The 27,919-nt window shown below is 48.3% G+C and overlaps 1 protein-coding gene across 1 annotated transcript in view; it reads left to right on the top strand.

Annotated features, from left to right (window-relative positions):
* Positions 1–27,436, top strand: part of TCERG1L (transcription elongation regulator 1 like) — a 36,568-nt gene extending 9,132 nt beyond the window's left edge. Inside the window, exons 4-12 of the mRNA XM_049790456.1 lie at positions 15,788–15,949; positions 20,402–20,493; positions 20,615–20,703; positions 21,153–21,304; positions 22,160–22,229; positions 23,226–23,358; positions 24,576–24,665; positions 24,936–25,054; positions 26,613–27,436. Of these exons, the coding sequence (XP_049646413.1) occupies positions 15,788–15,949; positions 20,402–20,493; positions 20,615–20,703; positions 21,153–21,304; positions 22,160–22,229; positions 23,226–23,358; positions 24,576–24,665; positions 24,936–25,054; positions 26,613–26,769 (1,064 nt within the window). The 3' untranslated portion in view covers positions 26,770–27,436. The remainder of the gene's footprint in view (positions 1–15,787; positions 15,950–20,401; positions 20,494–20,614; positions 20,704–21,152; positions 21,305–22,159; positions 22,230–23,225; positions 23,359–24,575; positions 24,666–24,935; positions 25,055–26,612) is intronic.
* Positions 27,437–27,919: the final 483 nt, after the last annotated feature.

The raw sequence follows: 27,919 nt of genomic DNA, 5'->3' as shown, positions 1-27,919 counted from the left end.
CCCCAGAGAGCCTAAGCACTCATGAAAAGCTGAAATCAGAGGCAGCACAGTCTGTCTTCTGAATACCATGGCAAAGCTCTAGTGATCAAAGCGGCATGGTACAGACATCAAAGTTAGTGCAGAGACCACCAGATGCCATTAGAGGAACCAGAAGTAAAGGGAGGGATTCCAGTTGCCTGACGTTTGACCAGGGAGTCAAAACTGTTGTGTAGGCAAAGAGCTTCTTCCACAGCTGGACTCAAGAAAGCTGTGAAACCACATGCCAGAAGACGAATGCCTTTAATGCTACAGCAGTCCCATAAAGCAAGCTCCCTTTGCCCTCCCAACGAGATGTGAACTGCACCAATAACACTGCTGCTGCGAGGAACTGTGGCATCATATTTTCAGTCTTCTGGCAAAGGCACTTCAGGGCCAGTAGCTTTATTGTGTTATGGCAAGTGTGTAAACACCTAATAGAATTCACTCTCAGTAAACCCCCCAAATTAAAGCACTAATAGCACTTCATAGGTTTTTTTCAGTCATAATTTTCATAGTATAGAAACCAAACATATAGGGGAGTCCATTATAGAACAAAATACATTATAAATACTAACACAAAAATATGAATATAATAAATAAAATTGGTGATATCACTTCAGCACATGCGGGCTTTTCTATGAACGGCAATGTTGTTTCCACATTAGAAAATCAACAATGCTCCAGAGAGATAGCACAGCGGCGTTTGCCTTGCAAGCAGCCAACCCTGGACCAAAGGTGGTTGGTTCGAATCCCGGTGTCCCATATGGTCCCCCATGCCTGCCAGGAGCTATTTCTGAGTAGACAGTCAGGAGTAACCCCTGAGCACTGCCGGGTGTGGCCCAAAAAACAAAAACCAAAAAAAAAAAAGAAAAAAAGAAAAAGAAAATCAACAATGCATGTATTCTTAAATACAGAAAAAAAAGCAATAGGAGTATTTCAGTAGATGCAGAAAATATACCTATTAAAATCAACGTCTACTCAGATTAAAAAGCCAGCACCTCTAAGAGAGCTGCAGAGGACACCCAAGGTAATAAAAGAATTCTCCCAGAGAGCTGGGATCTTCCTGGGACATCACTATGCATGAAGCAAGGGCTGAAGAAAAAAAACAAAGTGCAAGCAGAGAGGAGGGAGACCCAAAATTAGCTTGATAAATGAGAAAAAATAATTTGTGGCCATAGACAGTTGTCAAAAGGCCACTAGAACTTGGTGGCATGCTCCCTGGTCTCTGTGCTCTCCACTTTTACCCCCTTTATTACCAGCAATGAGCTATTCACGTGAAATGGATGAAATCATTCAAGAACATGATCTGTATACGTCACCTAACATTGTGCATTCTGAACACCAGAGAACTCTGGTGGCAGAAATGCAGACATTTTTGAATGAAGAGAGCTTTTTTCCCCTGTACATCTGGATGCTCAGCAGTGGTAGACATCAGTTCTGAGTTCACCTCTGATTTCTGGTTGTCCTAGATAAAGCCCAAGTTTTGTAGGAATTAGTCTGAATCTACAGTAATAGAGACACAGAATAGTCACAATTTTTTGTGAGGAGCAAAGGAGAGAGAACATGGACGACTTGTGCAGAGCTGACTTGAATGTTCAGGAGGAACCTCAAGAAGTGAAGCTTTGTGGCAAAGTAAAGGAACAGAGATCAATGCAACATAATAATAGGCCATCCAGAAATAGAAACACGTATATGGTTCATTGATTCTGGACAAAAGTGCACAGACAGTTCAGTAAGGAAAAGCTGCCTTTCCAAGAAGGAATCTGAACAATTGAATGTTCATCTTTGAAATACACAAACCTCGGTGAATGTCTTGTTTCACCCACAAAAATAAACCTAAAACAGGTTAGACCTGCTTGATTTTAAAACCCACATCTTGGGGGCCAGAGAGATAGCATGGAAGTAGGGTGTTTGCCTTGCATGCAGAAGGACGGTGATCCGAATCCCGGCATCCCATATGGTCCCCCGAGCTTGCTAAGAGTGATTTTTGAGTGCAGAGCCAGGAATAACCCCTGAGTACTGCCAGGTGTGACCCAAAAACATAATCTTGGGGATTATGAAAGAAAGCATAAGTTAATATTTTGTAACCTTGAATTGGACAAATATATTTCAGCTAACAGCAGAAGTGTGAAGCCATTTCTGAACTGGTAGGAAATAAGAGCAGACACAGAAGTTAATGAAATCATCAAAATTTAAACCTGTTGATCTTTGGAACAACTTTTAATAGGGTGGAAAGAAATGCCACATAAGTGGCTGAAAGTATTTACACTACACATATCTAATTAAGGCACCCAGAAAATACAGAGAATTCTTGCAAGAATTCAGTTGGAAAAAAACAAAACCAAGCAGCCACACAAAATAACGGGCCAACTATACCATCTCCTCATGCCAACAAAGACATATGGATGGCAGGAGGCACATGAAGTGTGCTCAACAAGATCTGTCATTAGGGAAATGCAATTAAACCTGGAACAAGAGTCCCTACACTCCGATTAGAATGCCTGTCATTTAATCCATGCTTGGTACTGCCAGGCGCCTCTGAAGACTAGAGCAAAGGAAACTCTAGAGACTGCATCAGCACTGGCCGGCTCACTCCTACCCCTCACCCAAGATGTCAAGAGGAGAGACTGTCACTCTGCCTGAACCCAGAACACAGTGGTAAAGGGAGAGTGGTTCTTTCACCAGGCAGCAGGATATGGAGACAAGTTAATTCTCCAGGAGTGGGTCAGGTACCAAGGGCCTCCCCTACACAGTCTGATGAGAGGGATTCCATATGCTTTCTGCACAGCGGCAGGAGCAAGTGGGCCACCTGCTACGGACAGCTCCCTGGTTTCTGGGTGTTCAGGAAAGTAGAACCATAGAACTCAGATGGGGTGCCTGGGTTTTGGGTGAGGAGAAGGCAGGACATGCCTGGGGATGTGGGCAGTTGTTTAGATATGGAGTAGAAGACTGCATTCACTGAAACTCACAGGAATATATACCTTCAAGCAATGTGCACCCAAGGAAGGTGGATATGCCCACATGACAAGAGAGGCTGAGGTCTTGGGTGAAGTGTGGGGTCTCACTTGCTCCTTGAGCCCAACACAGACAAACGGAGCCTGCTACACTGTTGGTGTTGAAGTCTGGATGTTTGTAAGGATCATGCTATGTTGTTGGAGATCTGGAACTGTTGGTGTTGAGGTCTGGATGTTTGTAAGGATCTTGCTATGCTGTTGGAGATCTGGATGTCTGTAAGGATCATTCTATGTAGTAGGTGTTGAGTCTGATGTCTGTAAGGACCATGCTGTGGGCATTGGAGGTCTCTGCTCATCATTTCTGCAAGCCTCTTCTGTTGCAGAGAAACCACAGGGACCAAACATTCCTGGTTCCTTCAGAATAAGCCAGGACTCAGGCTGGAGAAGCATGAGTGGCAGTTGGCAGCGAGGGCGGCATCGCAGGCTCTTGAAACTTGTTCCCATAATCTCACTGCTGAGAGTTTCCCTAGGTCACAGTTGGCTGAAAGACTGGGAATGTGTGACTATGGAAGATGAGTCTCCTACTCAGGAAGTCGGGCCAGCTGTGAAGGGCCCCGGGGCCGATCCTTTTGCTCTCAGCATCATCCTTGGGCCTCATCCACCACGCTCAGTGGGCTGCTTTGTACCAAACCTAGTGAAGCGAAACTCGGCTGAGATGTGAATTCTCCCGCTGAGAGACTCACTTTGGAACTGGGTGGGAAAATGAAGTGTTGTATCATTTTCCTCAGATTAATTTATGGATGCCTTATAAGGCGAAACATCCTACTTTTTTGGTGAGAATAATTTAGAAATGTTGATCATAGGATTACATACATTAATATAAGTATATATACACACATATATATAAATATATAAGGGTTTAATTGAGATTTTATCTGTTGTTAAATATATAGTACTGATGCTAATTACAGAGAGATGAATGTAATAAATTCTAGGAGCATGTTGTTATATGGGACAATATTCTAATAAAAATAGACATGAGCAGATGACTCAAGAAAAGTCAGCAGTGATTTGGCACAGTGGGGCTCCCTCCCAGGAAACTCAGGAAGTCATGATGTCCTGTTAGGTTAGTGCCTGCTGGTGGGCTGCCAGACCGAGAAATTCGTGTTCCCAACCACTGTGAGAGACTTGGGTGATGGTTCCTGCAGCCCCAATTCCCATCATACAGAAAAGTCGGTCTGATTCTGCCCATACCTGGGCACTACTCAGCAGTGCTCAGGCAGTGATTCATTGCATCATACCTGGCGGAAAATTCCAAATGTCCTGACTAGATGATGGATTGCGTAGCTAAAAAAGGACAGAATTTATCCATGAATCAAGTCACATCAGAAGGCTAGACAAAGGAAAATGCTCTTGATTTTTTTTATTTAATGTAGTCAAGGTATTATAATTATAATCATGTTAGTCTTGATGTTTTTGGTTTACAAAGTGACTGCATCCCTGTCCTTGTCACATCTAATTCTCTCCCCCCCCCCCACTTGGAAACATCAGTTTTATAGTCAAAATTCCAGGATTTGTTATCATTGACTACTGTCTTTTCTTGCTTTATTTATCTCTCAGAAGTAAATGAGTGCTACCGTCTGGTAACTGTCCTCTCTGGCTTATTTGGTTTAACAGGAAACCCTCTGACTCTAAGCAAGCTTCCTTCTTTTCTAGAGCTGCATAGTGTTCCATCATGATAAAGACTCGCTGCTTTACTGTTTGTCACTGGACATTGGTGGTGTTTTTGTGTCTTGGCTACCCTGCTTAGCACCATAAATGACTGTAGCTCTGCAAGTCTTTTTGAGTTAATGTTTTTTGTGTCTTTGAAAGGGAGACCAGGGGCCAGCGAGATAGCATGGAGGTAAGGCGTTTGCCTTCCATGCAGAAGGACAGTGGTTCAAATCCCGGCATCCCATATGGTCTCCTGTGCCTGCCAGGGGCGATTTCTGAGCGTAGAGCCAGGAGTAACCCCTGAGTGCTGCCGGTGTGACCCAAAAGCCAAAAAAAAAAAAAAAAGAATAAAAAAAGAAAGGGAGACCAACCAGTGAAATTTCTCTGTTCTCTGAGGGCTCTATTCTTACTTTGTTGAGGCATTTCCATTATTGTCTTTCTTTTTTTTTTTTTTTTCCATATTGTTTTTCATAGACACCAAACCAGACAGCATTTCCACAAACTGTGAATGTGGTTCCTTTTTCACCTCATCCATGTAACATTGGTTGTCTCGGATTTGACATAAATATCCCATTCTCACTGCCACTCATCGTTTAGTACCACATAAATGGTGGATGATGCCTCCAAACCATCTATCTGTCTTCTTTGGGTTAGACTTTGTTCTTCGTTCATATTTATGAATGAAGTTGCTGTTTGTTGTGTTACTCCTACCATTGAATGTTTTTTTATCAGCTCTCAGCAGATTGTATATATTTGCTATCAGCACTTTATCTGATGTGTGCAGACACTGTCTTCCATTTAGTAGGGTGTTTTTAAATTTTTTGTTTTTTGTTTTTCTGGGTCACACCCAGCAGTGCTCAGGGGTTACTCCTGGCTCTCTGCTCAGAAATTGTCCCTGGCACGCACAGGGGACCATATGGGATGCCGGGATTAGAACCACCATCCTTCAGCATGAAAGACAAAAACGCCTTACCTCCATGCTATCTCTCTGGCCCCATTTTTTTTTGGGCCACACCCATTTGATGCTCAGAGGTTACTCCTGGCTAAGCGCTCAGAAATTGCCCCTGGCTTGGGGGACCATATGGGATGCCGCAGGGAGATCGAACTGCGGTCCTTCCTTGGCTAGCGCTTGCAAGGCAGACACCTTACCTCTAGCGCCACCTCGCCGGCCCCAGCCCCATTTTTTTAACACAAAATTCCTTAACTATGCAAAACCCTTTTAGTTTGATGTAATTACCATTTTTATATATATATATATATATATATTTTTTTTTTTTGCCATTGAAGTGTCATTGAAGAAATGTCTTAAGTCATTACCTAGAAAAATTTCCTTACGTATTTTATGGATACTGGTCTAATTTTGAACCCTCTTTAATTTTGTAAAAGGCAAAAGATTTATATGCTTTGCAGAGAAACAAACCTTCTTTAATTTTGAATTAACGCTTGGGAATAGTGTAATGTATGAACCCAGATTTATTTTATTTATTTGTTGCATGTTACCATCTAGTTTTTCCATCACCATTTGTTGAAGTGGTTTTTTTTTTTTTTTTTTTTTTTTTACTTCACTCCTTGGATCTAGTTTCTTGGTCATAGATTAATTGTCCATATTATTTGAAGGCTTATCTCTGGGCTCTCAATTCTAATTCATTGGTCAGAGATTTGCCTTTATTACAGTATCAGTTTTGATTGCTATAGAATAATTAAAAGTTAGGAAATGCAATGCCACTCATCTCTCTCAGGATTATTTTGGCTACTTGAGGAACTTGAGGACACCAATATAGCATCATTTTTCCCCCACGTTATTGAAGAATGTCATGAGAATTCTGAGATAGCACAGCTGTAGGGCGTTTGCCGTGCAAGCGTCTGACCCAGGACCAACGGTGGTTCAAATCCTGGCATCCCATATGGTCCCCTGTACCTGCCAGGATTTCTGAGCATTGAGCCAGGAGTAACCTCTGAGTGCCCCCGGGTGATGATTTGGAGAGTAAAGTGATCATTTTTACCTTGTCAGTTCTTCCAATCGATGGAAGAATATTTTTCTACTTTCTGGTATCCCTTTTTGTGAATAGTGACTTACTTGATTTTCTCTGGCTCAATCATATCTTTTATTAAGTTGGTTCTTAGGTAGTTGATATTTTAAGACACTATTTACATTGGAGGTTGTCTCTTAAATTTTATTTTCTTCTAATTCATTTTTTGTATAAAAAAACCCCCAGATTTTTGCATGTTTTTTTTGGTTTGCAGCCTGCCACTTCAGTGGATTTGTTTGCATCTAAAGTTGTTTTGTATACTTTTCAGGGTCTATTTTAATTTGTACACCTTTGATTTCTTTTTCTTGCCTGATTGCTGTGGACTAAAACTAGTGATGCTTTTCTATCCAAAGACTGGGAAGAAAGCATCAATTTGTCTCCTTACACTAATCAGACTACACCACTAATTTAAGATGCTGGGTTTAAGGTTTAAGAAGCACTTATCTCAGCATGGCCTGCGATGGTGAAAATGGTAGTTTTTCTTTTCTTTTCTTTTTTTTTCTGTCACAGATGCCTGAATTTTAGGGTGGTTAAAAGAGTGAATCACTGTTCCATGGTCTGTGAACATAGTCACCTCTTCAAACCAAGATTACGTTTACCCCTAACTTCTTTTAGGAGAACTGACATTTTTCATCATCTGCTGTAAATCTTTTATGAGCCACCTTCTTCCTACGAGGAAGAACAGTTCCTTTACCACTTATGTGCAGTGGTGCCTGCAGTTTGGCAAGCTACAATTTTTAAAAAAGTAAAAGCATTTTATTTGGAGGTACTGAGGAAGGGTGGGGAGAGGGTGAGTGAGTGTGTGTGTGTGTGAGAGAGAGATATGGGGGGGGGGAGATGAGTAGCAAGCTAAAGAAAAAGAACACGAGATCTCCAAAGGTGGAGAGAACCAAGGTCTGGTACATAACCATGAAAGCAAGTTCATATCCAGGAGGGGTGATGTGGGCGACACCTTTTCAGGCACCAAGTACCCTGGCACACACTTGTACACCTTCAATTGTCTCTTGCTTCATGATATATGTCCTTCATATGCTTGGAGAAAAATGAGGCCACGTGTGGGGGGGACCAGTGCTGATGGAAGCCTGGCGGGATCTAAGATGGCAGCTATGGAGACTGGACGTGATGCACCGATACTTCCTCCCGAGGCCGGAAGTGCATGGGTATTGGTGTCTGGTTGTATCTGCTCCCTGCAATGGTGCTGCTATTGCTGGACATACCCTACAAGGTACTCTGGGTGCTGTGCTCCCAGGGTAGGGCTTGGGCCCTGCTTTTGTGGGCCCGGTACATTCAAAGAAAGTGAGAACATTCATTTCTTTTAGGTTCTCCATCTTAATGTCATAGAGTTGCCCATGTATCTTCTTCTTCCTTTTTTTTTTTTTAATGGTTTTTGGGTCACACCCAGCAGAGCTCAGGGGTTACTCCTGGATCTACGCTTAGAAATTGCTCCTGGCAGGCTCGGGAGACCTTAACGGATGCCAGGATTCGAACCACTTCTGCATGAAAGGCAAATGCCATACCTCCATGCTATCTCTCCGCCCCCTCATGGTATCTTTTTTTTTAATATCTTTATTTTTTTTAATTTATTTAAAGGAAATATATCACATAGTTGATACAATTGATCATAATACATTTGTTTCAGGAAGAACAAAGGCAAAGTTATTAAAAAATATAAAAACTAGCGAGATCCCCCCATGGTATCTTCTTATGCTCTATCATATCCATGAAATATTTGCTCTAAGTGCCCCCTTTATCCCTGGTCTGATTTATTTGGGTTCTCTTCCATTTTTTTCCTTATGAGTCTTGCAAGGATTTGTGGGTCTCATTTATTTTTTAGAAAAACCAGCTCCAGGATTCATTTATCCTTTGCATTGTTTTCTTGATTTCTGTATCATTGATTTCTGCTCAGATTTTTACAATAACCTTCCTTCTGTTTACTTTGGGATTGATTTGTTGTTATTTTACTAGTTCTTCAAGCTGTGTGGTTGTGCTATTTACTTGAGTTACATTGGTTCTTGGCTTAAATCTGTTTTAAACAGCAGGTTAAAACTCTCAGAATAGGATTATCTAGTATTGAGGGCTCTTTAAACTCACATGCTTTATCATGCACTTACACACATATGAAAGAGAGTGGACACCTTTCAGAGGTTATTCTTATGAGGAGTTCTTTGCTTAGCAGTGACATAAAAAAAAAGAGCTGGAAGGTGAGAAGTATTAGTTAAAAATTTGACACGAGTGTATTGGTACAATGAAGGTGGAAACAAGTACTGGTAAGAATTGTACGAAAATTGCGGGCTTTCAGTTAAGGGTGGTTATCCCCTTACTCACTTGCACTTGCTTAGTTTTGGAAGTTTCTGCATGCTGGAACCTTTTTTTAAGGCATCACTCAACAGTGGAAATATATGTACTTTACATAAAGAGTTTAAATTGTCCGAGAGTTTAAAACTTTAACCGAACAGATAAGTTTAATTTTGTTTCGTTCTCTTATGTAGCCCAAGGTTTTATATATCATTATGTCAATATGAGTCTATATAGGCTTGGCAGACCAGAGCAACTACAGCACAATTTGCTCTTGCCTTTGAGGTATACTTTGTACAGGCACAGCTCATTCAGATTCAGTCACACACTTGACATCTGGCTTGTGTCTCTCTCCCTCTGGGATGGGGCAGGGAGAAGATAAGAGGCATACTTATTTGTGAAGATTCCAGAGATCTGTTTGTGAGTGCATTTGAGAGAGACAATTCGGTAAGGACTTAAGATAGCATCTCAGAGTAATTCACTTAATCCTTCTCATTCTTTGAACAGCTGGACACCAGATGTGGCCTCCCTTTCTAATGTTGAAGGAAATGGGCCTGTTTTGCTCTTTTCATTGGACTTTCCAGAGATAGAAAGATGCTTATTCAGTGCTTATAGACACAAGTGGTTCTTGGCTTTTCATATTAGTATATTCTATTTTCCCAGTTGAAGAGTCATTCAGATATGTCACATATAGAAATCAGAAGCACCACATGTAGGAGAGAGGTAAGAAAAGTCACAGTTCAGTGAGTGTCTGCAATGTTAATATACTGGGATTTTGTGACCCATGACCATATCTCTTTGAGACTCTATATTTTAATAATTTAATCTTTATATTTTCTTAAATCCAGATGACTAATTGGCATATACTTAATAAGAATATACCAAAGGGGGGAGCGGAGAGATAGCATGGAGGTAGGGTGTTTGCTTTGCATGCAGAAGAATGGTGGATTGAATCCTGGCATCCCATATGGTCCCCCGAGCCTGCCAGGAGCGATTTCTGAGCATAAAGACAGGAGTAACCCCTGAGCACTGCCGAGTGTGACCTCCCCAAAAAAAACAAAAACAAGCAAACAAACAAAAGAATATACCAGAGGAAAACATCTTCAAATGTTTACTTTTTATAAATATTTCTAAGTACTTAGAAATAACTTCCCAGACTTCTTTTCCTTTGGTGTTTTGTGATTTTCCAGCATCCACAGAGCCAATATTCTAGTCTTCTACATACAGTGCAGCTCCCCCTGCCCTCTGCAGTGAGCTTGGGCACTCTTCATTATACAGGGTGCCCCCAGCACACCCCTCAGACCTTAATTGGCCCATCTTCGGGCATTTCCTTTGGGATTTGCTGAGCTCCTTGCTCCAAGGAGTGTTATCAGCTGTTATTTATTTATTTATTTTTGGTTTTTGGGCCACACCCGGCAATGCTCAGGGGTTACTCCTGGCTGTCTGCTCAGAAATAGCTCCTGGCAGGCACGGGGGACCAATATGGGACACTGGGATTCGAACCAACCACCTTAGGTCCTGGATCGGCTGCTTGCAAGGCAAACACTGCTGTGCTATCTCTCTGGGTCCTATCAGCTGTTATTTATCTTTTTCTTTCTGCACCACTTTGCTTAGCACAACTCCCTCCATTTCCATCCACATGCAGCCCGACAAGGCCTCCTCTTCTCCCGACTGCAACCTTCTTCTTCTTTCTTATTTTTTATGGTTTTTTTGTTTGTTTGTTTTTGGGTCACACCGGCAGCACTCAGGGGTTACTCCTGGATCTACACACAGAAATCACTCCTGGCTGGCTTGGGGGACCATATGGGATGCCGGGATTTGAACCACTGACCTTCTGCTTGCAAGTCAAATGCCCTACCTCCATGCTATCTCTCCAGCCCCCGACTGAAACCTTCTTAAACATGTCTTAATCCCCACTACCAGAGCATGGCACATACTTTAAAGGGCTCAAGACTGCTTGGGGGAACCACAGAGGCATTAGTGATCAGGGTCAGGAACTGGAGTTCTTCTCTCTCATTCTCCTGTGTTTAATTCCACATTTCATTTTTGAAATTTCTTATTTCTGAATGGGAGAAGACTCTTGTACTTCATACACCAGCTTGAGGTGTTAACCCCCAGATTTATAAAGAACTCACCTACAAAATGGGCTGAAGAGTCCAGTAGACCTGCCTCCTGAGCACAGTAATATCAGGCTTGAGTGCAGATGCTGCCAGAAAGAGTTGCAGTGTTTGAGAGATGGAATGAAGAGGTGGCAGCCCTGGGCACTCCTGTGCATCAGGAAAATTGGTGCCACCCCAGTTGGAAAATGCCAAGAAGCATCCTTAGGAAGGTCAAGACTGTTTCCATCAGCCCTAGCCCCCTCCTGGGGAAGCTGCACAGGATGAAACAGTGTTCTCTATTCCCTGAGACCCTTATAGCTTTATTTCCGATAGGAAAATGTGACAGCAATGGAAGGACCTGGAATGGCTGCTTAGATAATGTCGTGGAACATTTATACAGAGAATAATGCATCACACCCATGAAAAAAATGAGCAATTTCATCTTTGCAACAGAATAGAAGGGGTTCCATAAGGTCACATAAAACAGAAGGAAAAGGATAGTGATGGTAGGTTCACTTGTGCACCAAATGTATACAGGGATGAGAACAATGAACAGACTGTACACTGATAGGAGGACTGAGGGACACTGGGTGGGGGTGATAAAGCATGCCAGACATATGGGGGAGCTGCTTTTAAAACAGCTTTCTCTGGTCAAGTATTTCATAGCATAAGTGAATGTCCATGCACTTCTCATTTTAAAACCAAATGAAGCACACCTGCCCCTGATGAGATTTCTGTGCACACTTCCTGGTGAGAGCAGCTGTCCCTGTCCCACAGCTCTCTGGACAGGAGGTGCCTGGGTCCCTGCTGCTGCTACGGGGACATTGGAGCCACCCCTGCTTCTGCAGCGCTGGAAACTTCTTTCCCTGCGTTGCCATTCAGGGCTCCTTTTCGTAGCAAGGAAGCCATGATGGTTTCCTTTTTCTAATTCCCTTTCTTTCTCAGACTGTCACTACAGTGTTTGATGAGTTTTCAATGCTGGCCTTGTTTGGGCTCCACACTATGGACTCCCTGTAATTCTGTACCACACCTGTTTGGGCTCCAGCTCTGTGAAGGCACCCCCTGTTACACAGCATGCATGACCTGCTCCCCACCTTTCTGCAGCCCCTTCTGTGTCTCTGAGGATCTGAGTCCTGCCTGAACCTATCTCCCTGGTTCCTCTGCCTACCTGTTATGCTGGGATCATGTGCTCTGTGCTTCCTGCTTTGTGCTTCCTCATCTGTGCTCCCTCATCTGTGCTCCCTCTGTGCTCCTTGCTCTGTGCTCACCTGCTGTCAGCACGAGAGTGTCTGGCTCTGCAGTTGCCCTTGGCAAGGGGACCCCAATTCTCTAATTCTCTACAATCTTAGGGCATGGTCTGACCTCGTGCTGGTTAGATATTCGGTTTCTGTCTTCCCTTTGTGAAACAGGTTAGCTCCTCACTCAGCATATCTAAATACGGGGCTATTTATGCTTTTCCATTTGTTCCTGTGTTACCTCTGACAAGCTCATTTTCTCCTAGAATTCAAGTTTGCTTCAAAGTTTTCATATTGTTTTTGGCATACAATTTTCTATGGCATTCACTAATCTTTGGGATGTCCTATATAGATGGCTATCTCTTTGATAAATGCTATTATTTGTGCCACTTCATTTAAAATGCCCCTGTTAACTTCACTAGAAGTTCGTTTATTTTATTAGCACTCCAGGAAATGGCTTAGGCCTATTAGATGTGTTTCCAGGATGACCCTCAGCCATGTTCATTTCTTCTTCCTATATTTTTTTTAGTTATTTTTAGCATTGTACAGATTTATTTTTTAAATAATTTTTATTGTGACCAAAAGTGTATAACAAATCTTCCACAGTAATATTTAAGGTATATAGTGACATTTTCTTTTATTTTCTGAGTTTACTCAGGTTCCTTAAGTTTTCTTAAATCCTTTGGTTATATACTTGTACATTGATGTTATCTGCCTTTCACAAATATAATGTTAAAGTTATACCTTCCTATTTTCACACATTTTTGCTACTCTCTGGAAATTCATTAATATGTTTCCTCTGTTATTTAATTTTGCTTATTTAAATATTTCAATTATAATTATATGTCCTATGGATTTATTGGAGGGGGGACTTCCAAGGAAGTATCAGGAGGTCTGGAGGCCCTGCCCACCTGTTCTCAGGAAAACCAAGCCTGTAGTTCAGTGCAGGGCCCCCAGGAAGTGGTGCTGCTTAGGCTCTGAGGTTCAGGGTTCTGGGGGCTACCCTGGTGCTTCTCAGGCAGCTCCCAGCCTGTGTCTGGTGCTGGGTATTGAGCCTGGATCTGCTGCATGTGAGGTTGTACCTTAGTCCCTGAATATCTCTGCCCTGGGTTTGTGAAGAAGCACTTACATGACTTAGGGGTTATGAGGGTTTGATTTTCTTTTAGTTATTGATTTGTGATTTATGAAGTGATTTCCCTGCTTTGTTTTCAGTTATGCTGATGGCCAACCCCCATGCTGTGCTCTAGAAAAGAGCTACCCTTACAGTGCTGAGATCAAGTACGGGAGGGAGCTCGGGTCTGGTATGCTCAAGACGTGCTGCATCACAGGCAAGGCATATGTACTACCTACCACACATGAAATACATGCTCTACCACGTGTGAGATGTAATCTACCCTACATGAGACATGTGATACACACAAAGCACATACTCTACCACATGTGAGACATGTGATATACCACATGCAAGACACATGATATCCCACAAGAGACACATCCACATGGGAATCCTGCATTCTCTACCCTCATCATGTCCATCCTCACTAGTGAGCTAAATCCAAAGTCCTTGTGGGACAATAAGTGGCCCTGCAATGACAGCATTAGTTTTTTTTGTTTGTTTGTTTTTGGTTTTGGGGCCACACCCGGCGGTGCTCAGGGGTTACTCCTGGCTATCTGCTCAGAAATAGCTCCTGGCAGGCACGGGGGATCATATGGGTCACCGGGATTTGAACCAGCCACCTTAGGTCCTGGATGGGCTGCTTGCAAGGCAAACAACCACTGTGCTATCTCTCTGGCCCACAACATTAGTTTTGAGGCTGGGGGTGGCATACCCAGAGGTGTTCACAGCTTACTCCTGGGTCTCTGTGCTCAGGGATCACTCTTTGTGGGGACCAAAGGGGGGTGTCGAGTCAGCTGTGTGTAAGGCAAATGCCCTCCATATTGAACTCTGGCTCCAGCCCCGTCTTGATGATGCTTTGAACACGGTGGAGATTTGTATTATGACCTGATCTGTGAGTAAATTTCCTCGATGTTCCTTTTCTCGTGGCTGGTATGAATCTTTATCTTGTAATATCAGTGGCAAGTTTCTGTATGTCTGCATTTGGGCAGGCTTGATAATTGTGTTGTTTAGCCTTATTTTTCCTTTGGAAACTGTTTGGGAAAGACATAATGAAATATGCCCCTGGTGACATCCTTCTCCAGTCCTCTTCCAGTTTAATCAGATTGGACACCAGGCCATTAAGCTGGTATATATTCCGGTTCTTGTCATTTTATGGGCAATTTAGCGCTTTTCCTTGTTCTGCGGTCTCCCCATTAATTTACACAGGTGTTGCTGGCTATTTATAGCTTCTGTTCACCTTAGGTCAGCAGCACAACAGGCAAACTGGTCCTCTATTGACATCACAGTGTTTTCGTGTTTACACACCTGCTCGCTCCCTTCGTGTTCATAGTTTCGTATGTCTTTGGGGACAGGAAGTGACTGGAATGTTTTTTTCTTCTCATCACTGGGTCACTTCATCAATTCATATACCCTGCGGACCTTCCCTGTCAGTCTGGCTCTGCCTGGCTAGTTTGGTATCTCCACTTCCTGATGTTTTAGTCTCGAGGTTTGTTTCTGTCAAAAATTGCTGTCGTTAATTCACATTTAAAATTTTTCTCATCCTCTGAGGTGGACACCACAGTTTAGAAATCTGAGATCAGGGTCAGCTCTGCCCTCTGGGTTTCTCTCCCTCTCCATGGTGGACTCCTCCTCAGTTCAGCTTTGGGTGAACAAGTTAGTCTTGCCTCAGAGCATTTGCCGACAGATTCATAGAAGTCACCTCACACCTCCTGAGTCCCCTGAATTCTCTCGAGTCACTGACATCTCTAGGACTTGACTCAGTTGCATCTAAGTGTGGTTGGATACCTGTAAGGAATCAACTTGTGAAATGAATTCTTTTTCAGTGAACTATTCATCCTGCCCTCTAGAAGGTTCTTTATACCTTAGGACTGTCCTGCGGGGCAGGTTCTGATTTCTCAGTGATCAGTGGCCACATGGACTGGCCTCTGTGCAGGAAGCACTGGACAGGGCTATAACAGGCTCCTCAGCATCCAGCCTGCTTGGGGGACCTCCCAGGGCTTAGACACGCTGCTCCCCGGAAGTCACCTTCATCTTGAAGCATATAGCTGGTGGCCACCACATGTTCTGAGTGAGGCACCTCCCGAGATGTTCCCTTATATCCCATGCAGTGCCCACACTGGGGTGCTGGCTTCTGTTGTGGTGATTTCAGGGGTGCTTGGGGGAGCCCCCATGTGTGTTGGGAGAGGCCATCGGGGTCCATCTGGGAGAGCAGGCCATGCCCTATGGGCACTGTCAGGGAGTGTAGCAGTCAGAGGTACAGGGATGCTTGGGGGTTCTGCCATGGCTCTTTGAGAGGAATAAGGAACACCCCTCCCCTGTTCTACAGATGCCAGTCACACCAGCCTGCGGCCACTCAGCAGAAGTCCTGCCTTCACCATCGCCACTGCCACAGCTGTTGTCTCTGTGGAACCCGAGGGCTGCGGTGACCCAGCTCCACCCACCATGCAGCCCTGCCGCCTGCTGACCCTCCACCCCTGCCCCAGCTCAGGTAGGCACTTCCTGTGTCACCTGTGGCTGCTATGGGGGGCCAGGAGGAAGGGGGAGATGTGTTGGGCTCACATTTTGGGGTCAGGTCAGTTGGTGCCGGAGAAGCATCTGCACCTGGGCAGGCTCTGTGCTAGGAGCCACACTACAGGCTCCGGAGACTGTGGGGCTAACCCATCATTTGCTCTGCGTTTCCTGTGTTGCCAGCACCTTGTTCAACCACCAGTTCTTGGCGGAGAACAAGGTGCTCTCCTTTCTGCCTGGGCCAAGGTGGGGAGCTCTTCCTGGACTAATCTCACCTATGCAGTACTGAGTACTAGGACTTTGGAAGGACTTTCCTAGTCTGGTCTCAAGGGCGCTTCCTGGGACATCAAGTGAGTGCAGGGGTTTGTGGGGCCTGGATTACACCACTCACACTCACACTCTTTCACACTCACACATACTCATGCATGGAAACACATATCCACATGCTTCTCCATATACCACATCACTTAACCACACCCCTCCTCTCTCTCTTTTCTCTCTCTCTTCCTCTCTCTCTCTCTCTCTCTCTCTCTCACACACACACACACACACACACACACACAAACACACACACACTCAGGCACTGCAGTGTACACAATCCCACCTCCATGAGGGTCCTGCTGGGCGCCCAGGGCCTGTCTTCCTGCTGCCTGTTTATTCCGTTTTAATCAAAGTAGATGGAGTTAGAGCCTCTATTTTAATTTAAATGCACATTTTAAGGTGATTTACTCCCAGCAGTGGTGCTTTCCCAATTTGCAGCCCCACCAGGAGCCTGAGGAAGGGGCTGGCCAGCCTTGACTCTAGGGCCCTGGATCCTCACCAGCTCCAGCTCCAGGCTGTGTCCCAGAGAAGGTCTCCAGCCCAAGCTACAGAGAGAATTCAGCGGCATTGAAGGGCTTGTTGGGGTGCCCTGTGCTCTTTACCTTCAACTCCCCAGAGCCCCTGCTGGACCTCCCTCTTCCTGCCCCATCCCTGTGGTCTCTGGCCACCTATGTGGGGGTTGATGACTGTCTCTGCTTCAGTTCTGGGACCAGTGGAAATACTGCCTCTTGCTCTGAGAGCAGAGAGAGATGGAGAGGGAGAGAGAAGGAGAGAGGGAGGGAACTAGGGAGATGGGGAGAGGGAGTGAGGGATGGAGAAGGAAGGAGAGAGGAAAAGAGAGAGGGCAGAGAGAGGGAGGAAAGGTGAGGGAGAGAGGGAAAGAGGGAGGGAGAGGGAGGAAAGGTGAAGGAGAAAGGGAAAGAGAGGGAGGGAGAGGGAGGAAAGGTGAGGGAGAAAGGGAAAGAGGGGGAGACAAGAGGGAGGAAAGGTGAAGGAGAAAGGGAAAGGGAGAGGCGAGAGGGAGGAAAGGTGAGGAAGAGGAAGAGAGGGAGAGAGGGGGACAAGAGATGGTAGAGAGACAGAGGAGAGGAGGAAGGTTGGAGGAGAGGAGAGTCAGTAGGGGAGGGAGAAGGAAAAGAGGGGAGGAAGGAGAGTGAGAGGCTGGAAGAAGGGAGATGGAAAGTTAGTGGGAAAGGAGAGGGAGAAGGGAGAGGAGGGTCAGGAGGGGAGGGTGTGGGAATTCACCCTTGGGCCTCTCTCAAACGTTCAGTTTGCAACTCCATCATGTTCCTGCTTAGTCCAACACATCTTTTCTGAAGACATGAACCAGGAACCAGAGAAAATCTGGGTGTGCTGGGAGAGGTCATAGTCTGACAGCTTAAGGGGGGGGCAGATTTCTGGGGTGCAGAGTGAATCTAGGGGTAACCTGGTGAAGTGTAACAGGCTCTGTGCTGGCCCTGTACCAGAGCCTCTGCCCCTCCCCACCACCTCCCCCACTGTGCCAGAGTGGCCAGCACTGGTCCAGATACCCAGCGCCTCTGTGGCTGACCTGCTGTCCCAACCCAGCACTTAGAGTAACACTGAGCATTTGTCTCAGAAAATTCATTTTAAAATTATGTTCTTTAAGCTTAAGTGTCTTTAATGCAGACATTTGTTTAGGTAATTATAAATGCGTTGCTCATGATTCATTTAATGCAATTAAATAATTTCCAGTGTGCGGTTATTTATAATTGGCTTCTTCGGGGGAAGCAGGTGGAGAGACAAGGCGCTCAGAGTGGGATCGGGCCGGGTGTTGGGCTCCTGAGACTCATGATATGGGAGTTGGGGTTTGAGGTCACAGCCAGAGCCAGGGGCTATGGCCACATACAGCTCCCACCCACAGCTCCCCAAGCTTCTTTCCTTGGTTATCTCAAAACTCTGTCAAAGGAGGGGGTGGCATGGAGCCCCAATTGTTTTTCCTTGCGGAGCCCTGCGGGAGCAGAAAAGGGAGCATCGTGGTGAACAGAGATAGCAAGCAGGACTGGCGCACTATGAGAGCAGAGATGGGAGATTATGAGAGGGGCAGAGAACGGAGCTGCTCTGGCCTCATGAACATCCCTTGGGACACCTGAGTTCCCAGAGAGGTGGGGTACCAGGGCACCCCAGGCCCAGTCAGGCTCTGCCTCTGTTCTCTGCTTCCTTGGATACCCCTGAAAGTTAAGCCACTGTGTAGGTGCAGTGACTTGAGGGCAGCGCGTGCGCGGGTACCAGCAGGGGGCGCCTGAGGGTCCTCTAGGGCCCCGAGCCTCTGCTCTTCCAGTCCTGGAATCATGTGTCCCGGAGGGGGGCTTGAGACGCAGACTCAGGGCTCAGTCCCCAGGAGAACAGCCCCCAGCCTGTCATTCTCTCTCACCTTCCATCCTGGAATTGCACCTGGATGGTGGTGGACCTGGATGTGCCAGATAGTCGTACACCTGGACCTGCATGTACCTGGGCCTGCGTGCACCTGGCCATGCATACAGCTGATCTGCATACACCTGAATGTGCATATACCTGGACCTGTGTACCCTTGAATGTGTATACACCTGGACGTCTACCACTAGATGTGCATACACCTGGAAGCTACATACCCCTAGGCATATATACACCTGGTCCTTCATACCCCTGGACATGTAGATACCTGGACCTGCATTTACCTGGATGTGCTTACATTGGTCCTGCATAATTCTGGACATGCGTGCCCATGGTGGTATGTCAACTGTGCTGTCTCCGGTGATGTCTCCCAGCCCCACGATGTGGCCTCTGCAGGGCCCAGCTGTTCATGCACAGCACAAGGCCTTGGTCTCTCCACCTACTCTTCGGGCTCAGTTTCCACTGTCTGCCTCAGACTCCTCACCGTGCCCCCACTGCAGGCTCCCTCTGGTGTGGGGACCATCCCTGCACTACAGCCGCCCACTATGTCCAGTTAGAGCAGAGCTTCCTAGGCTGGCCTGTGGCCTGGGAGGGGCTCTGGGCACCATGTGTGAGATCCTGAGTGTGAGCCAGCTGCAGAGCCCTGTGGAGTGTAGGGAGATTTGTGAGTAGGCTTAGATGTGGATGTCCTGTGTCTCATTGCTACCCACTGGCCACTATTTGGGTCTTGGGTGCCATGTCCTTCATTGGAATGGCTGGACTCAGCAAAGGTCAGGTTGGCCTTGAAGCACATCAAGGCCGTTTGGATCAGATAGATGCCTGAGCTCTACTACTTTAGAACTTGAAGGAAATGGGAGAGAAGGCGGATTATAAAGAAAGCAGCAGAGAGAAGTTAGATCATAAAGCTGGGATACATCTCTTCATCAGGGCTGAACAAACTTGCGCAAATGCACACACACACAATGTGGATCGGACTCCTGCTGAACATGTGAGTCTGGCCAGGCAGCCCTTTTGTGCAGCTCAGCCCTGATGCAGGGCCATGTGAGAACTGTTAAGTGGCAAAACTGAGGCTCCCACAGCAAAGCACAGGCCAGAGTGTCCTCCAGAGCCACCTGGCCTGTCTCTGGGAGCTGAGGGGATGTGCATGCATCTGGGTTTTGGCTCACACCGAGTCTGTTCTTAGTCAGGCAATGGCCATGGCAGGGAAGGCTTCACCACAGCTGCAATTTCTGTGAGGGAAACTAAAAATTGGGGATCGTGTCTCTGATGAGGTGCACTTGAACTCAGAGAGGAGCCTCCATCTCCAGTGTTTCAAGGCTGAGTGTGAGCCCTGCCTGGACCTGTCCATGGAGACTGGGCAAGGTCTAGAACCTTCCACACTGTGGCTGGATTGGATAGGTGGCAGCAAACACGTGCACACAGCAGCACACACATCACACGGACACACACATCACTCCTGAGGGGTGTCTCCAGCAGGGTATCCAACTCAGGTGCCCAGGTGCCAGAGAGCAGCTGTTTGCTGAGGGGCTGCAGGGTCAGTCTCTCCCATGGCCCAGCCTGCAGACCTGGTCAGTCCTTGCCTGAGACCCATGTCCTTAGTCCCTCCTTGTGTGGCCTGTGGGAGGGTGAAGTGTTGCTGGGCCCTGTCTGGGCACTGTGGCTCGATCTGCCTGTTTTTCTCTGCTGGTCTCGGGGTGCTGATGGCCATTCCTATCTGTAGAGAGAAGCCGAGAGCACAGCCAGCGGCCTGGACCTCCTTCCCTGGTGCTGCACACAGAGCCGAAGGGCCCAGCCCGGGACCAAGGAGAGAAGGTGGGTGGGGAAAAGTCAGCAGTGGGTGCTGGGGATGGTTGGGCCACAGTTGCTGCCAGTGCCCTAGCTCTGATGTGGCAGACAGGTGCCCTCAGAGTGTCTCTTCTTTTTCTGTATGAAGGAACCACCATCCATACTTGTCCCCCGAGAGGACAGTGCAGCTAGAGGCAGCAGACCTGTAGCCTCCACACCAGTGCCTGGATCCCCCTGGTAAGAACCTCTGGGAAAAGGAAGTATGGGGCATTGGTGAGTAGGTGACTGGAGGGGGACAGAAGGAGAAGACAGGGAGGGAATGGAGGAAGGAAGGAAGGAAGGAAGGAGAAAGAAAAAAAGAAAAAGAAGAGGAGGAAGAGGAAGAAGAAAAGGAAGGAAAATGAAGGAAGGAAGAGGAAGGAAGGAGGAAGGAAGGAAGGATGGAAGGAAGGAAAGAAGGAAGGAAGGAAGCGAGCAAGCATCTCAGTGCAAGGGCTTGGTCCTGTGTGTGGGCCGTGACCCTGGACCATGATGTTCACTGAGCCTGGAACTTGGGGACTGCGCAAGGTTTCCTCATGGGCAGAGCCCCCCTCTCTGGGGTGGGAAAAGCCTGATTAGGGTGTCTGTGGGAGTCAGATGGGATGTCTGTGGGAAGTGAGCTGGGGTCTGAGGGTCTCTCCTCACAGGTGTGTGGTGTGGACGGGCGACGACCGCGTCTTCTTCTTCAACCCCACCATGCAGCTGTCAGTCTGGGAGAAACCAGGTGACCTGCAGCATCGTGGGGACCTCATCCAGATCCTGGGGGACCCGCCCCATAAGCGCAAGCTGGAGGTGGCAGGTGAGAGGCTGGGCTGCTGTGCCTGTGCCCACTTTAGGTCCTGCCCTGATCCATGCACAGCTCAGCTTTGGGGAGCTTGTGCAGTAGCAACACCCAGCCTGCAACCTCTCTTGGCCCCTCTGGTAGTTCCCATGTTTCATAGAGACAGTGTGTGTTCAAAGGGACTTCATTTCCAATTAGCCCAGGATAGAGGCTCATATCCCCTTGAACTGCCCAGCAGGCCTAGAACCCAAGGTTGTGCCTCCCAGATTCAGAGGACCCCAGACTTCATACTGAGCTGGGAGCATCTCAGGGTGGTCCTGTGGGTTCTGTGCTTGCTCTCGCTGACTGGCACCTGTGGGTAGGGCCCTGCATAGACAGTCCCGAGAAAGATGGCTAAACCCTTGGGCTGGGAAGGACACACATGTGGGCAGCAAGGTTTGGTCCCTGTACCTGTGGGTCTGCGGCTGCCTGCCCTTCTCCACTGCCCAGGGACATGTTTGCGCCAGAGCCGAGGCCCCAGATCATGCTGCACTTCATGTCGCCCACATAATGCTGGTTCAGCTCCTGCTGCATGGCTCTGTGCCCACCAGATAGAGGTGCCCAGTCCCAGTGCCATGGGCCTTGTTTCAGTGTGTCTGGCTTTAACAGGGTTCCAACCATCTTCCCCTGTTTTGATACTTTTCCTACAACAAATCTTTCTCACTGTTTCTCAGTTTCTGGGGAAATTGGCTCAGCTCAAGGCTGGGCATGGTGGGGATTGGGCTGGCCAGTGCTGGTTTGTGGGGTTACCTTTGCCCCTCCAGAGAGCTGCACCTCTTCAGCACCCACACCCGTTCGGCACCCATACCCCCGTCTCTCCTGTTTGTCTTTCAGCTGATGGTGGCCCCGAAGCTGCCTCTGCAGATGTCAGGGAGGTGCTGAGCACGAGGACCAAGAGAAACCGGTAGGGGTGGGCGGGGCCTGCACCTGCTTGTCAATCACTCTGGGTGGGGGCGTGGAGCGCCCAGCTCTGCTCCCAGATGAAGGCTGAGCAGACAGACTAGGTGGGGCTCCTTTTCCAAGCAGGACCAACTCATGGTGCCCAGGCATGTCTGGCTCAGGGGACATGGTTAACTCCCAGGGTAGGTGCTGGGTGGACTTGGGTGGGAGACCTCATACTGCCCTTATGGCTCCAGGCCTGACCAGCTCAGTGGACCGGCTGTGACGTGTGACCCACCAAGAGGGCATCTGTCTACCTGCTGGTCCCTCTCACTTTGAGTGAGGCAGGAAGGTGCCCCTGCGAGAGCCCCAGGGTGCTGGGAACTGGTCAAGGGGCCCTTAGGAGCTGGGCAGGGTGCTGAAATCAGAAGGGCCAGGAAAGATCTCTCCAGGGTGCTGAAACCAACACGGCAGGGTGCTGTCCTGGGTACTGAAATGGCATGTGGGTCGTTGGAACTGTCCATGGTATTGAGATTGCCCACAGGGTCAGGAGGATCCGCAGTGCTGAAATTACTCACAGATGGGGGGATTGTCCAGGGTGCTGGGGCAGTCAAAGAGTCTGGTGATGCTGGCCAGGGAACTGGCAGCCCCATGTGGTGCCTGGGTCCTTCTATCCACATGTGTGGGTCCATGTTGATGATCACACATGACTTGTACCCTCAGGGCACTTCTCCCTACTCATTCCTGGGGCCCTGAGCGAGGAGATGGGGGCGAGGGCAGCTTTGAGAGGGATGGAACCAGACAGTGAAGGGAACAGGGGACAGGCAGATCCAGCGGACCCTTGCTTTGCCTCTCCTTTCCCTCGCCCCTTCGTGCTCTGCCCCTGCACCCTGGAGCTCAGCCTTGTTTCCGCTGTGTCACTTCCAAGCATTGGGCACTCTGGTTCCTCATGGGTCCTGGAGTGAGAGGCTGGACAAGAAGCGGGGTTCCCAGTTTGTATGACTGTGTCTTGTGCCCAAAGGACAGACGGCAGCAATAGCTCGGAGCCCACAGAGGCAAATGGTCAGGACAAGGACAGCCGGACATCACCCCAGATTCTCCTGCCACTGGAGCAGCGTGTAGCCCACTTCCGAGACATGCTCCTGGAGAGAGGGGTGAGCTGGGTGCCCTTCCCACAGTGCTCCTAGAAAGGGCCGGCCTGGAAGGTGAGGGCAGCGGGCATGGGGCATGAGTGGTTTCTTATGTGAGCGAGTTTCCTGACCACCACCATGACTACCCTCACCTAACAGGCAGGAAGGAGGATGTGGGTGGAGTCTGGAACCCTATGGCAAGCCCTGAAGACACGCTGGTTTCCCACCCAGCATGGCTGTGAGTCTTTCTTGACAGGCCTGCAAGGGCTGGGCCCATGATACATGGTTGCCAGATGTGAGGCCCTATGAAACCACACTCACCGCCCTTCTACCCGTAGCCACGCATGGTCCTTCCAGACTTGGTAGAAACTCTGCCAAGTGACTCTACCAAGAGACTCTGAGGATGATGCTGGAAAAGGCCCTCATTTGGGGGCTCCACAGAAATATTGACAGGCCTGGTGGGTGCAGCCCCTGGCCCGTGAGAATGGGTGGCCAGACCTTGAATCTCTTGATCCTTTAGTTCCAGGGGCTGGGCCAGAACATAGTTTCTGCATATGTGAAAATGTACCTAACTTCCTGAAGTAGATAGGAAGCAGCCCCACAGCCAAGTGGACAGCAGTGGCCATATGCCAGCTCCTGGCATGCATGCAGCCACATCAGCACTGACCACATCAGCACTAACCAGACTGTCAGAAGCAACCATGTTAGCACTGTGCAGCAGAATTTGGCCTCTAAATTGCCTCTTGCATGGGCACAGCCATGCCATTGGTCTATGGCAGGCACTGGGACATTGATGGAGGAAACATGGCTTCTGCTAAAGCAGGGTTGGCATGTCTGGGGTAGAAGCTGGTCAGCACAGGACACTCATGGTCAAGGTCATGCTCAGATCTGTGCTGATCCTGGCCTTCTGGACTGGGAAAGGGGCTGGAGGCTGGTCTTGTTCAGAGAGCAGGGGTTAGAGAAAAGAAGGAAGCAAGACCCAATATTTTGTTTAAATCCCACTTCGAAGGGGCAGGTGTCCTGAATGCCATGGGATTGGTCATGGATAAGCCGTTGCTCTATCACCGTGGTTCAAGCTTGGGGCAGGGCAAGTGTTGGAGGGGAGCAAAAAGCCCCCAATCTCCACACCCCATCCTCCAGCTCCTGAAACCCTGACCGACCCACCCAGCTCCCAATCCAGTCCGCTATCTATCCCCCTGCCCACTCCCTGTCAGCTCAGTACTGACTCAGCCTCTCCCCAGGTGTCTGCCTTCTCCACCTGGGAGAAGGAGCTGCACAAGATCGTGTTTGACCCCCGCTACCTGCTGCTCAACTCGGAGGAGCGAAGGCAGGTGAGAAGGGAGCCAGGGAGGAAGTGTTGGGAGGAGGGAGAATAAGGAGGGTGAGGAAGAGCGGGAGGAGGTCTGGTCCTTTGTATGAGTGGAGGAGAGGGACGAGGGTGATGAGGAGTAGGAGGAGGGGAGGAGCAGGAGGAAGATGAGGACAAGCGGGAGGAGAGCTGGTCCCCCTTGTGAGTGGAGGGAGAAGGGTGAGGAGGAGCGGGAGGAGGTTTGGTCTTGCGCGAGCCCATGAGTGAGTCCTACATGCTCTCTGTGTTCCAGAGCTTTGAGCAGTTTGTGAAGACCAGGGTCAAGGAGGAGTCAAAGGAGAAGAGGACAAAGCTGCTGCTGGCCCGAGATGGGTTCAGGAAGCTCCTAGAGGAGTCAAAAGTGTCCCCCCGGTAGGTGGGGACCCCATTAAAAATCCTGCTCCCATGGTCCTGCTGGACAGTTTTCAGGCCACATTCTCTTAAGCCAGTCCTGACTTCTGTCTTGCTCTTGCAGCCGGGCCAGGGATCCATGGTCCAGGGTGAAATGCAGGAATGGCCCCCAGGCTGAAGGGCTGGGCTGGGTTTGAGGTCCTGGGAGGTCACAGAACCTCCACATGGCACTGAGATGGGTTTACGGCCACTTAGTGATTCCACGAAACAAACCAAAACAGGGGACAGATGAATTTTACCACTAGCCTTTGTAAGAGCAAGAGTATTTTGCTCAGGACTGGAGAGAGTGCAGTGGTTAAGGCTCTTTCAATCACGGTTCAATTCCCAGACCCCCCAACCTCCATTCAGCCCTCAAGTCCTACCTGTAATGATTCCTGACCACTTCTGGGAGTGGCTCAAAACAAAACAAAAATTGATTTGAGGGGCTGAAGCAATAGCACAGTGGGGAGGGCATTCGCCTTGCATGCAGCTGATCTGGTTCAATTCCTGGCATTCCATATGGTTCCCTAAGCCTGCCAAGGGTGATTCCTGAGTAGAGTCAGGAGTGCCACTGAGTATGGCCCAAAAACTAAAAAAGGGCTTTAAGGTTGTGATATCATTTTTATTTTAAAGTATTTATACTTCATTATTTTTAGCCAGATGCATTCAATGGATATTAATTGGTTTTTGCTTTCCATGCAAACAGGCTCCTATACTTTGATCAATCGTTAGTTAATTGGCCTGGCCAGTAATTGGGTGATGTAAGTGCTGGTTCCAAAGGCCTTGGACAATGAAAGGGCAGAGACTTCCCGGTGGGAAGCAATTAGCCATAGTTCCCTGTGCAACTTTCTAACCTGACTTCTCAGGGTAATGAGGCTTGTGAGCCAGGGAGTTCCAGGATGGAGCAGAGAGTCAGAGTCTGTCCCCCACTTTACAGCAAGATCCCGGGGTGAGAAGGTGGACAGGATGGGTAAGCATAGGAGGGAGCAATCAGATGAGAGGACAAAGCTGAGGTAAGAGGCTACTGCAAGTCCATGAGCACTTGGGTGAGGCCCTGAGCCCCTCGGTGAGGCCATGAGCCAACTGACTTTTTCCTTGGCACAGCCTTGCAGACCAGTCCTGTTGTCCATATGTTGAAGCCCCACGTTACAAAGGTTTCACACCTTGACAGACATCTGCAGAGAAAGGGAGAGTGCTGTGTGCACAGAAAGGGGTCCAGAGAGGCGCCAGCTGCTGGCCTGGGGAGTTTGAAGAACAATAGCCAGCTGCAGGTGCTGGTGTGGGGCTCCTTCTCTAGGCAGAGCTACCTATGGGCATGGTGGCAGCAAGGGGCTGAGCTGGGAGGAGAAAGGGAGCTGTGCTGAGCTGGCACAGGCTGCAGGGAGATCCACTCTGGCCCTAGGAAGGTCATCAGAGGGTGGGGTCAGAAGGCAATGGGGGGAGCAGGTGGGCAAGGGCTGGGTGGAAGTCCATGGACCTTCACCCTGGTTAGGATCCCAGCTTGTCCACCACCAGGCCTCGACCACTGACTCTCTTCCAGGACCACGTTCAAGGAGTTCGCTGACAAGTACGGCCGTGACCAGAGGTTCCGCCTGGTGCAGAAACGCAAGGACCAGGAGCACTTCTTCAACCAGTTCATCCTGGTTCTCAAGAAACGGGACAAGGAGAACAGACTACGGCTCCGGAAAATGAGATGAGGGTGTTAGGAGCAGGACTGAGGCCAGGCCAGGGCAGGACAGCAGATGATGGGGGCCGTGATATTTTTGGGGGTGGGGATGTGTGGTCAGGAGCTCAGGTGAGTGTGGCCAGTGCATGGGGGTCAGCAGATGAGAGTGCCGTGGCTTGTCCCTGAGGATTTTACTGTTTCATATTGAAGCTCTTTTGTACGACGTTCCGAGTTTGATGTCACGATCTGCGGGTCTGTGTTTCAGCTATGCATCTCACATGTGATATGTGAAGGCATGCCTGTGGCTGCCTAGGGGACTGGCCACCCATGTGTCCCCCATGCTGCCTGGACACCATGCCTACCTGTGATCCTGTGGCCCCATGCTCTGCCTCCTTCCTCCATGTCCCTGTCTGTCTTGGGTCCTAGTAGTAGCAATAGGGCATTCATCACTCATCCTGGTACTGCCTCATGTACCAGGCAGGGCCCCTTCTCTGCAGAGGCCTCATGCCTGAGACAGAACCCCAAGACTTGAGCCCCCCCTTACAAAGAATAATTTTGTACAAACCCATCATACTATGATTTCAGTTATTTTTACTGTATGCCCAGAGTTTGCATGAGATTTTTCTCATCATCTTTGTACAAAGAATTTTTAATTTTTTAAAATTAAATATTTGAAACCAGTGTGCTTTGTGATGAGACCTTTCTGCCCAGCAGAATGTGGCCTGCCTGCAGATCAGTGGGGACAAGTGGTCAGCTGTGTCTCCAGGGCTTCCATAGCTGGGCAACACTAACATGTCTCAGGCTCTCCTGCGCATCTGTGCAGGTGGTCCTGTCCCCCAAAGGCACCAGAATGCTAGACATCTTGGACACCTGAGAAGCTGGCCACACCCATTGTGGGACTGGACACCCCTCCCCAAAAATGCCTGTGTCTCCCATGGTCCCTGAGGATTCTGTGATCTTGTTCTCTGGCCCCTGTGTCTCCTGTGGCCTTTGTGTCATAGAAACTGCAGTCACCATGGAGTTGCATGACCCAAAACGCCTCTAGGAGCAACAGAAAGAGATCGGCTTTGTTTGTGGGGTTGAGTTCAGCCCCTAGTACTGCCAAGTGAGACCCTAGCAGAGATGATGGAAGAGGAGTAGGCTACCTCGTCTTAGAATTGCTCATAGAGGGCCGGGCGGTG

This window comes from Suncus etruscus, chromosome 17 (assembly GCF_024139225.1).
Source record: "Suncus etruscus isolate mSunEtr1 chromosome 17, mSunEtr1.pri.cur, whole genome shotgun sequence".
Taxonomy (NCBI): Eukaryota; Metazoa; Chordata; class Mammalia; order Eulipotyphla; family Soricidae; genus Suncus; species Suncus etruscus.
This window is presented reverse-complemented; position numbering and strand designations above follow the sequence as displayed.